Source organism: Lissotriton helveticus, chromosome 7 (assembly GCF_964261635.1).
Source record: "Lissotriton helveticus chromosome 7, aLisHel1.1, whole genome shotgun sequence".
NCBI lineage: Eukaryota > Metazoa > Chordata > Amphibia > Caudata > Salamandridae > Lissotriton > Lissotriton helveticus.
This window is the reverse complement of record NC_136068.1, coordinates 1694262447-1694275100: the sequence shown is the minus strand read 5'-3', so window position 1 is coordinate 1694275100 and position 12654 is coordinate 1694262447. Positions and strand designations below refer to the sequence as shown.

The 12654-nt window shown below is 41.3% G+C and overlaps 1 protein-coding gene across 1 annotated transcript in view; it reads right to left on the bottom strand.

Annotated features, from left to right (window-relative positions):
- FCGBP (Fc gamma binding protein) overlaps positions 1-12654 on the bottom strand; it is a 287645-nt gene that overhangs the window by 97378 nt on the left and 177613 nt on the right. Inside the window, exons 12-15 of the mRNA XM_078653817.1 lie at positions 10652-11219; positions 7364-7962; positions 3069-3636; positions 1297-1895 (exon numbers count right to left, since the gene is read on the bottom strand). Of these exons, the coding sequence (XP_078509943.1) occupies positions 1297-1895; positions 3069-3636; positions 7364-7962; positions 10652-11219 (2334 nt within the window). The remainder of the gene's footprint in view (positions 1-1296; positions 1896-3068; positions 3637-7363; positions 7963-10651; positions 11220-12654) is intronic.

Genomic DNA, 12654 nt, shown 5'->3' with positions numbered 1-12654 from the left:
TTTTCATAAACAAAGGACCTAATACTTAAATTATCAACTACCTTCGTTCAAGGTCATGCTGAACACTTGATGAGAAACCTGCAGAGCATCATCGTGCCTAATATAACTTTTTTTATAACTATAGCATCCGCTCGCACAAAATTGAATCATGCAGCACTCTTGGATTGCATTGCATATGGCAGCAGAGATATCTTAAAAGATGTAATACACAATTTTAGGATAAACGACAATTTGAGAGAAACCGAAAAAAATATGCAACTGAGAACATGTGCATTATTCGCTGAGGTTTAAATGCATTCGAATGGTATAAGCCTGATTTGGTAAAATAATCCTGTCCTGAAAAAGTGAAAACCTTTTTATGTTTGCTAAAAACCATAAGACAGTATTTATTCTAGTTTGATAGACAGGTGTTTGGAAACTTGTCAACTGATTGATAGATGTCTTGTAGCACTAAGGGTCTCCTAAAGCGCGCCCCTGAAGTCCTTCTGTTAACTGTACCAGTGGGAGTTAGTGATATCAGGGACACCGATAACTCTAGGCAAAATTAGCAGGCAATTACTAGTGGTCCCCCTTAGAAATGAAGAATAACAGTGGGAATCAGCAATAATATGTCTAATTCCCCTGACTATTCCTCAGTTGTAATCCCCAGGTAAAACAAAACAGATCAGAGGTGTTCCCATACAGCTCATCATTCCAATGGGGTTGGAAACTGCTGTTCCCAGCTCTATCAGAATTAAAATATCTTTGTATTGAAGCCCTAAGGTGTCCTGTGAGATTGTGCACTTAACACATATTATTAAAGTAAAAGTAATTGTATTTATCACATGTAAATAGAAAGATAAAAGTTGAGAAAGTGCTATGAGTTCTCCAAAAAAAGACACATGAATAACGAGCAAAAGAAGGATCAACAGGCTAGACATTTTCTAAAATGTAAATGAAAAATATAAATGAAAGGCTAACAAATGGTCTCATTGTATTCAGATGCATGAGAAATATAGGGACGATGGGGCTTTTTGAAAGGCTGCCAATTCCCTCTTACCATATAAACCCCAAACAGACTATTGATTTAGTTCACGTTGCTGGGATTCGCATTTGATGATCTCTTGCTTACATTTCGAGAATTAACTAAATGAAGGACGTGTTGTACAATGTAAACCTCACAGCATCATTAAACGAACCCTATCTCTTACTGAATCAGTATGTGGGAAGATAGATGGTAAGATGGAGAGACAAGGTTTGACTGGGCACAGAGATAAGATAGGGGACAGTAAGAAAAATAAGATGGTTCCAGCTTACCTTAACCAGTCCTGCTCTACCCTTCTCCAGAATGAGGGTATAACCGTAAACTTCCACTGCCACCAGCTTTGTGGTGGAGACTTTCCCATTACCCCACTTTTCATTCTCCACGCTGACGGCAAACGGCGTCAAAGTGCTATTGTCTGTAGAACAGGTTTTGGCCAATGTGTATGTGCAGGTGCCTTGGAAATCGAAGGTGACTCCATCAAATGACCGATAGTGAGGGTCACCAGAGGCAGAACACATCGCTGAGCCAACGGGCTCACATTTCGGGATACCATCCACCACCTTGCACTCCTCGTGGGGGCCACAAGAAAAGGCCTTGCAATCCACTGCACCACCAGCATTGCAGGTACACTGTTGGCTACATTGGCCACCAGGGAAGAACACATCTCCAGATTTGTAGTACACACCATTGTAGGAACAGCCACACTCAGAGATGCGAACGCATCCACCACCATTGAGAACAAAGCCTTCGTCACAGGCACATCCTTCTTTGCAAGTGGCTGTGCAACCAACAGGACTGGACAGGCCATTGCAGGTGGTGGCGCAGTCACTCGTGCACACCTCAAAGTGACTATTGGCAGGGCAGATGGGACCTGCAATCAAAATACAGTTGGATAAGGGCTTAGATCACTTAAAAACAAAAGAAGAAGTAGCATGGTGAGAGATGCTGCAGGACAATAGGAATATTTAGTGGCACATCTGGGTGTGTGGAAAAGCATTGGTGAGTATTTCATGGAGGGTGTCTTAGCGTAGCCTGTGATTCCTAGTACTTGAAAGTTATGGGTTGATGCTAATCAAAATTAAGACCACTCTGCTGACTTGTGCGGTGGTGTCAGTATTACAAAGTCAAGACCCAGTTGTATCTGTATTGAGCTGCATATAGGTTTTTGGGATCTAGAACTAAAACACCTCATGCTGTTATGCGTCAGCATTAAGGAGCAATAATAAGGCTACGTGTGATCTCGTGGAAGTAGAGTACTGCAGTGATGTGTTGGGTGCTCTGACACCAAAGCGTTTGCATTGGAAAAGCCTGGAGTGATGTAGACCATTAGCTAACCTCACGTATGGAAATACATGAGTGTCTGGTTTACTTACTGGGATCAGGAACTGCTCATCTAATACACCGCAATCTTGAACAGCAGGACTGAGGTTAGTCCTGTTGTTCAATATTGAGGTGTATTAAATAAATAGTTATGTAGTCCACAAGTCAGAATTGGATTGGAAGGTCTGCAGAGGATCCAGACTGAGAAACAGAGGTGTGTGGTCCTCTCGTCTTGAATGGTGGTAGATTGTGCAGATCTGGGTCAGAAGGCATAGACTGGGCTTTATGTGTATTTCAAATAGCGGACCAGGAATGGGTTGCAGACCTGAGGTAGACTGAGTGGGATGCAGACACCCTGTTCGTGGATTCGTAGCGAACTTTTCATGGGAGGAATAACTAGCCATGACCTCGTTCAGTGTGATGCCTTGCAACTGAAATGGATATGCTGGCCAGGCAGAGGCGTATTGACAGCTCTATTGGGTGCTCCAGTTCAGGAATGTCAGGGGTTGCTTTAGTGCAAGATGTAAATGTGTTAGAAGAGACAAGTGTGGGTGCAGGAACAGTATAGGTAGGAACAATATGCACTAATAGGCACTGACAGCTGCACAGCAGTTTGGGTTGCTCAGGCTACTAGTGTGGTGCTCCAGCAAGAAGTTATGCAGCTATTTTAATTTTTAAAATAATGGAGTGTCTGGATGAATGCAAAGGAGTTGAGTATACTCACTGCAGAATGTAGCTGATCTCCAAGTGTATATCGTGATTCCTGCCTCCTGGCAGGCCTCGGCATAGCTGGACAGTGCCTGGCATATGGCCTCAAGGCGCCCTTTGTACACGCAGGCATCATACACACAGTCGGTGAAATAACCCTCTGGATCTACTTTGTCGAGGCAGTTCCGGAAGGGACCACTTGGATCCTTGATAAGTGCGCACTCTGTCTTCTTCTCTATCTGCTGCTGCTTCTCATCCGTCAGGTCATCACAGGGAGTAGGTACAATGCCAGAGCAGCCTTCGATCTCCTTCTCCTTCCAGCTCTGTCCAAAAGCAGTTGAGTTTGGAGCCTCTTCACCATTCCTCATGGTTAGTTCTTCCGACGTGTTACCATTGAAGTCACCACAGAGCCCACACACTGATCCCGCATAGGAGCTGGGCACAGTGACAGCGACGCGACTATCCCAGTTGAAGGTAACCCGGAGGCCGAAGTTGGTCTGCACCACTGCGCTAAAGCCAGACTTAAAAACGGAGAGCTTTCCTTTGTTGCCACTGTATGGTAGATTAATGCGCAAGCCATTCACCTGTGAAGAAAGATACCTTTTTAGGGCACAGATTAAAAAAATAATATCTAGAAATCTACATTCTCCTTGATATATTATAATTAGCATAGAATAGCTCCCATCACTATATTGTAGACATCTGCTAGCAAGTGAGAGCCTAGGTGTTGTGGAACTTAGGGTCTCACTTAGAAAGGGGGCGTTTTCAATCTGCTCTTGGTTCCCCTGCCTCTTCTAAAGATAGAGGGCCTGATTCACAGAACTAAGTTAAGACAAAATCCTAAACTTACTACCATTTTGGTATTCACAGAAGGCACCTACTCATTTCGGTATTTACAGAAGTTAGGACTCCTAACTTTAGGACTTCTAAATGCCTTCTGTGAATACCAAAAGTCTTAAAGTTAGAATTGTTCTCAGTTTAGGAGTCCTAAAGTTAGGACTCCTACCTTTCCTACTCCTAAACTGTGAAAAATCCTAACTTTAAGACTTTCGGTATTCACAGAAGGCATTTAGGAGTCCTAAAGTTAGGAGTCCTAACTTCTGTGAATACCGAAATGAGTAAGTGCCTTCTGTGAATACCAAAATGAGTAAGTGTCTTCTTTGAATACCAAAAAGGTAGTAAGTTTAGGATTTTGCCTTAAGTTAGTTCTGTGAATCGGGCCCAGAGGAACTGCTTTGTTTGAAACTGAGAAGCCTCAGTGGGCTCTGTAATTTTAGACACCATCTGTCAACAAGCCTCTACAGGACCAACAGCCATGGCACCAGTTGGCATGTTCTACTTATGGTGGCATGTACAAGACACTTTGGGGCATATGTACAACAAAATATTGAAGCGCAGAGCTGCGCAAAATTTGGCAGCGCAGCTCTCTGACATTTTCAAAATGCAGGGATGCACCATATTTGCTGCCATATGGCGCACCCCTGTGTTTTCCCTAGTACTGGCACTAAAATTAGCTGCCTAGCGCCAGCGCAGGCTACCTTGTATCATAGTGTAAGGTTGCCTGCATTGGAGGGAATGATTGTTTATGTGCAGAAGGGTGTCCACATAAACAATCCATTATGGCTATGTGTTATTTCTATGTGTGCAGCAGAATGCAGCACGCATAGAAGTAGCAAAATCTTCATTATTTAATGATTGTTTATGTGCAGGAAGGGACACCTTCCTGTGTATAAACAATCATTTATGGCTTTTTGTTCTTTCTATGTGTGCTGCAAAATGCAGCACACATAGAAAAAGCAAAAATGAGGAGAAATAAAAGCATTTCCCATTGTGCGCCATTCTAAATGCCCGCTCTTGTATGGCGTTAGTTTTTGGAGCTGTCACAAATTTACACCTACTTGTAAATATGGGGCAGCCTAAAAAAGAAATGGATCTTGCTGTGGACAGTCCAGAGCAACAACCATTGCATGCCACTTTCACGCAGATAGCAGTGTGAAAGGGTATGATATTTACAAAGTGATGTTATTCCTCAAAAAGTAGCTTAACTGCACTTTGTTAATATGGAGCAGGGCAATGCGCCACAGGGATGTCGTTAAAAGGGAAGTTTGTGTGGCACAATGCCCTTGTACATATGTCCCTTTGTTGCTACAATGGACCAACATGGTACAGCCGCTCCTAGCACGTTCGGGAAATTGTTTTTTTTCTACCATGGACAGCGTGGTACAGCAGCCCCAGGCAGAAAAAATAACAATGTCCCTGACGTACAAGGTGAAAAGTACCAGGTTATCTTTTCAGGGTTTTGTGGCTGCTTACCATGCTGGGCAGCATTCTCCAGTTTCAATGAAAGTTCTTCCATCTTGCCACCTAAAGTTCTTTTGATTAAAAATGGCTGGTGCACCAGTGGCAAGCCTGAAATTTGGCAGCTGGACACAGTGCCCTTGATGCCTGTCTGCCTGCCTGCCAAACTCTAAAAGTGGCTGTTGAGGGCCTGTTTTAGGCGCTCACTACCAGTGCCCTGGATGATTCCCAACCCAGCATAAATCCCTGTTTGATCAAATTTACAAGTGGTAAAAACTGGTGATTACTTGTGTGCGCTAAAGCTCAAACATCATGTTAAAATTTAGTAAGTGGAACCTGCTGGAATTTTTCAGGTAAAAATGCCAGATAATTTCCAGCAGATCCACAATTTGGTGTGGTAAGCAACAACATCTATATGCCGTTCCCCCTAATTTGGGAAAACTTGCAGTAGGAGCTATTTAGTACGTCCTTACCTGGGCAACTCCTAATGATGGCCTCACTGATTATGGTAATTGAAAACTGTACAGTTTGGGAAACAGCCTTTACAACAAGGTTTTTACCACGTTGTGCCCTAACCACGCATTTATTAGCATGTATGTGTTTACAACGTATATGTCTTTACAATGCATGCCTTTACTGTGCATTGAAGGTAATACTGGGGGTGTGAGTGGGTCCCCCCACAAATACATTGTATATATGAGGAGTGTGGCTCAATGGTTAGAGCGGCAGACCCTGATGCAGAGTTCTGGCCAGGGACCAGGTTTCGATTCCCGCCTCGGCGGGGTCTCGTGCTCAATTTCCTTGGACCTGTTAATTCTCGCCTCGCTGCCTATTCTAATCACAGGCCCCACGCTGCAACTCTGGGCAATAGCTTGATTAGCCTCCACACCGGCCCCAACAGCGCTAAGGATGCCTGGCTTCACCATGGGGGTGCCCAGGAGTGGACACTTCACAGGGAAAGCCAGGAGGGGTTCCACAGCGGTATGAGTATAAGCGCCAGGAAGCCGAATAGGCGACACCGCAAGGTGACCGTCTGGCGACAGTGCGCTCTATAAGTACCATGACATTTACATTTACATTTATAAGCATGTGTCAGGCCCGTTTTCAACCAAGCGGGATTGATGGGATTTGTATATATATATATATATACACACACACAATGCGTGGCAAAGGACTGCATTGTAAAAGCATATGCTCTCTAAAAAAAATGCGTTGTGAAGGCATATAAAGTATTTCCCTGCATTGTTCTGTCATACAACCTACAGTTTTAGGAGGACATTTTAAATACAGGATAAAATCCACCTGGTGAATTCCCTCCACTATTGGGATAGAACTGTAGATGAAATTAAATTCAGCTGTTGGAGTCTACTCCGTAATTAGACTTTTCTCCAGAAAATGGAGATATTTTAGTTACCACCAAACTGTAAATGAGGCTTATGATGTGAAATGGAGGATGTTGGACCTGATTCCCACATCCTCTGAACCACTTTATGTAATGATGGACAAGTAGCTTTGATTAGTCTCATTTACTCAACAGCACATCGATCGTCTATAACTCAATAGCGGCAATCAAGTGCCCTCCAATAAGCCATTTCTGGCACCACTCACATCTCCAATCAATTTACGATCAAGAGAGTTGTGATCTTTTATGTCATGAAAAGAATCGCATGCAATATTTATTTGCCTACTATCAGTATGAGGCGCTAGCGTTTAAAGCAGAGACCAAACATGAATCAATTATTAGATTAGACTTAGAGTGAGCTGTCAGCATTCAAAGTACCTCATAGCAAGCATCATATGCAATGGATCCTACCTTATGTATGTCTAGAAATGGGACTAGGAGAATTGAATGAGGATCTATGGAGGAACCTTCACCTACACATAGGATGCCTGGTGCAGGGCTAATGCCATCACAGGAGTCTAATTGGCAGTGGTTGCTACGGTTGGGAAACCAATTATGCTGGCTAAGAAAGTCAGGAGGTAATGATGATGGTAAAAACAGAAGACACTTACCATGACTTCGTCTGGGTACTGTTTACTGATGCTGATATTTGTGTCATAGACATTGACTTCCACAGACTTAGTGTAGGCCACAGCACTGCTGGATCTGTGCTCGTTCTGGACATAGACCTGATAGTCTATCAGACCCTTGCTCTTTGTGCACAACCCAGAGAACAAGTAGAGGCAGGTGCCCTGGAAGTCATATCTCACATCATCAAAGGTGATATAGTGTGGGTCACCAGAGGCCGAGCAGGTGCCGTAGGTTGTGGGGTAGCAGTCGCGGATGCCGTTTCGCACCTCACACTTCTCTGATGACTTGCACTTAGTGGGATTGCAGTCGACGTGGCCTGTGTTTGAGTCACAAACGCACTGCTTCTCGCACTCTTCGTCATGCCAAAACTTTGCATTGGGTGGGTATTGCCGGCCTTCGAAGAAACATCCGCATTCACTCTTGCGAATGCATTTACCCCCGCTAAGCACAAAACCCTCATCACACTCACACGTCTCCACACAGGCAGTGGGGCAGCTGGTAAGGATAGCTGCATCATTGCATGTGGCCTGACATGCCTTACCGCAGACTTCGTAATGGCTGTTTTCTGGGCACAGTAGAGCTGCAAAGAAGAGAGGAACACATTACCTGGAGTACAGGCTCAAATATAAGCAAAAACAGGTACACTTTGATGTGGTGAATTCCAGTAGAATTGGAGAGTTTCATGGTGCCTATGCTGTGCAAAGAAGATGTACAAAGAATGCAGTACTTAGCCTACTAACTTATCAAAGTACCTCTTAGCCAGACCGTTTCGATCTTGTAAAAAACAATTGCTTGTTGGATTCAGGGGCATTTACTCTGTGAAGAGGCATTTAAAATTGGGGGCATAAAAACTATCAAACGCATAATCTGTCAGGTTTAATAAACAAGTTATCAGTGGTGTCACATAGGGAGGTATTCATCTATATTAGGACTATCTTTTCTTTATATATATTTTTGGCCATCGTTTGAGTTGGGTGGTAATAAAAGATCCTCCGGTTTCTGGAGGAAGATGAGGAGAACTTATCTCAATGAAGGCCTCATTTTGAGTGCTGTGTATTTGTGGATGTAAAACCACACCGATAAATATTGAAACCACAACATGCAATATTTACTTAGTGTGGTATTAGCTTCCCAGTCTGAATTCTGCACCTTGGAATTAGGGTTTAACTAGAATTTGACTATATACAGCACTCCACTGCCTTTTGGGGAGGTTTGCCCTATAGAAATACCACATACATGCATACATTCATACGTACATGCTGCTGTATAAAATGTTCCCTTTGTTGCTGTTTCCCCCTAACACATTCTTAAAAGGTTTACATCTTGCAGCCTCTCTGCTATACTTAAAACTTCAATTGAAGGTCAAACTCCAATTTGCAACTGATTTGTTGTTACAAGGGCACTCAGAATAGGCCTTTCTTTTGCAGCCTGTTTAATACTTACCCCAGAATTCACAGAATGTTCTGTTACCATCCAACTCTAAAGCTGACCCATTGCTTTGTAATGATATTAATGTAAGTTACGTACACTGGACAAAAAGTATTTTCCATGAGCTAAACAAGATATTTAAAATGAAAAATGGAATTTAAATATACAAAATAAACATTGAACCGAGTAGGTATGCAGCCTATCAAAGCTGCCCTCCGGAAACTGATCAACTTCATTTAGGAACCAGAAGTTTAGTCATATTTCCTGCTCTCAGATGAATTCCTTGAGGGTGACGTCACATTTGTGTGGCTATTCATAGGTGTACCCACCAATCATTCAATCATTCAGCCTCTGCTGGTAGTCAGGTCCTGAATATTCTCTGTGGTCAACTAAAAGATTTGATTGAGACACGTGACTAAATAAAACGCTTTTGCAATGTTTCTAAAACAGAGACAATGTCCCCTTCACCATGGCCTTAATTTGTTCATAAAGCTGCCTCATATTAAACTTGTTCGAGGAGTTGACTTGGGTTTCATCATCGTGACCACTGCCCCATAACTACTTTGAAGAAGTTTAGGAATGTTTGCGCCTCTAGGATTATGTTGTAAAGTTATCTAAATTATGTGGCAAAGTAATATAAAGTATGAGGCAGAATAAATTATGCAGCACATTCTCTAGCTGTATTATTTTCATTCATTAGAACTAGAAATAACATTTTTATGAAATCTGTAAATTGCACGGCAACATTGCCAATCCATGTTTATGGGCTAAAGGTTGAAGCCACAGAATCACATAAATCAATTGATCTTTGCAATTTTCAATTAATCAATCAATCAATCATTAATTTATTCATGAAGGGGAAATGTAAACATTTTCATTCCAATCATTGTCCACTTTTAGCTGTAATTTCTTTTAAAAACGTCTTTTTCAAATGTAACTACCTCATAGTCAACATGTTATGTCAAAAATAAATCATGTGTAACGTGTAATATGGTGTAATATATAGTGAACTTGCGGTTTATGATCTCACAAGCACACCTCAATAGCATTACGTATGTATATATACCCTTTCAAATCATATATACACACACACATATATGTGTGTGTGTGTGTGTGTGAGAGTGTATATGATTTGAAAGAGTGATCAACAGGTCAAGATCAATGCTATTAGATCAAATTTGAACACAGAAAATGTGGTGCCATGTGAAATTCTTGTGGGACATGTTAACCAGATTAGGATTCATCCAGTTAATTTATTTTACTGTTAAGTAGATACATACAATTGTTGATCCTCTGAAAATCTACTTTGTGGTCCCCTGTGATCAAATTTAGAGCCTACCAGTAGAATTACCAAATATAGCCTCAAGATTATTCACCGTGTTGTGCAAAGAGTTTACTTAAATATTATAAAGAATATGAACTAATTAAAACTTTTTTAAGTATTGGTTTCAACAATTTAAATCTCGTAATACCAAGTTGGGTGAAGAAAAAACTATAAGACTGCTCCTTTTATTCAGGTTCTGGTATCGGATTTGAGAAGGCATCATTGTTTGTGATTTGATCTTCATTACATTTCATATCTAAGCATTAAGAAATACAATGCATGGACGGATAGCAATGCCATGGGCCCTAGATAATACAAGAGTGTGTATAGGTGTGTGTGTGTGTGAGACAGTCGCACCAACCTTTGTAATTCTGTTTATGCTTCAAGTTAATTTGTCCAGAGATGGCGTCAGAGTGTTTGATGTCAGTGCTACGCCCATGTATTTATAGATAAAATAGAGCGGTATTCCCCAATTTCTAGTCACTTTTCCACCTTTAGTACTAGAAGATATACTCACGACATTTTGCAATTTTTCTCCATTCGTAGATATGAACATTCTCTCTCTGGCAAACATCAGTGTACGCCTTCAGTGCATTGCACAAGATTTGCATGTAGCCATCATTCATGCACATGTCATAGGCACAGTTATCCATATACACCGTGGGGTTTATCACTGCGTGACACTCTCTGAAGGGACCACCCTCCTGCTTAGTGAGTAGGCCACAGACAGCTTCATCCTTGTACTTCTGGATTGTGGCTGGGCTGCAGACCTTCTCGTTGCAGTTGTGACAACAGAGCTTGTCTCCATCTTCGACCATCCAACTTTTGCCAAAGTCAATAGGGCTGGGAGCTAGGTCCCCAGATGGAGTGGTGAAGTCATCATCGGGTTCCTCATTGTAGTTTCCACACAGACCACATATGTTTTCATAGTAGCTGCTGGACACATAGACTTGTAGGTAATAGTTCCAGTCATAGATGACCCTCAGGGTGAAATCAGTTTGAACGAACACAGAGCTCCCACTCTGATAAATCTGAACTTTACCGCCATTTAGTGTAATAGGCAAAAGCGAGTCCTGGTTGTTGACCTGCAAAAGTAGCATTAACAGGTAATAGATTAAAGAGACAATCAACAGATAAGAGTGCAGCTAAGTTATATATTGATTTAAAGTTAAGAGAAATACAAATTAATTTTTGTTATCAATGATACTTAACTGATTTGCTCAACAAAAAGTTGCTTCAAGGTAACACGCCAACTAACATACCAAAAGTCCAATATCTTTCTAATGACTGAACCCCAACATTATGGAATAAACTGTCTCCAGGCTTGATCTGGTCACAAATTTTTCGTATTTGGGTGTTACCCTAGATTCAAAAACCTCATGGAGTACACAAATTGAAAAGAGCAAAACCATATATAATCAGAGCTCTCTACCTATTCTAAAGCGCCATGGGGGCAGTTTAAGTAAATCCATATCTCAAGCACTAGAAGTTTACAAATTTAAGGTGCAGTCTGGTGCTTTGTATGGAGCAGAACTCTGGGGCATAAAAGCATGTAACATCTTTACGAACTGCGAAAATAATTTCTTTAGAAGGTTATTGAAGATGCCCAGACGGACACCCCTTGTACCCTTGTTTTTGGATTTAAACATGAAAAGAACGGATCATATCGCATTACCTAGGCCACTGTTGTTTTGGGTCAGAATCTGGAGTACTCCTGAACTTACAGATTATAGACAAGGTATTATAGAAGTCAGGAGTCTGGATGATTAAAATACAATCTCATGGCTTAATCATGTTAATCATTGGTTGCATCGAATAGGCCTTGCTCATTATTGGGATGACCCAGCAAGCTTGACGCAAAGATGTAAGATTGAGGTCAAGAATCGATTCTGGTTTTATATAATACACCATTACCAAAATAATCTTTCTTGTGGGTCCATTACTCGCAGTTTTCTTGATTTTAAGAATGTTCCACTGTTCGAGGAATTTTTAAATGAGATACAACCAGCCCTAGCAAAAAGCCTGTACCTAAAATTTAGATATGGTATATTGAAAACAAAAGTAGTACTAGCTAAATGGGATAAGATCCAAGGTCAATCAAAAAGTACAAATTGTACATGTTGTGATTTAAATCTAAATGAAGATGATATCCACATATTGTTCTTTTGTACTGCCTATGAACATGCTAGGAAAAAATGGATCAAACCTCTGTGTAAAGCCTTAGGCATTCGCGCATACCAGGAAGCATATAGGATTGTTAAGACAGATTCCTTTTGAATGTTGGGTATGCACGTAAAATCATGGCCTTAGATCTATAGATAATATACATGTGCATATCTGACACAGGCCAGGTTGATTTTAGATGTGTTAGAGATGGAAATTGTAATATATTTGATTTCATCTTCATGCCTTTTTAACGGGGATGTTTCATAATTTCTATTTGTTTGGAATGTTTAGTTTCTGCTTCCAACTGATTGTGTAATTATTAAGTATAATGCAAGTTTTATTGTCTGAAATGTA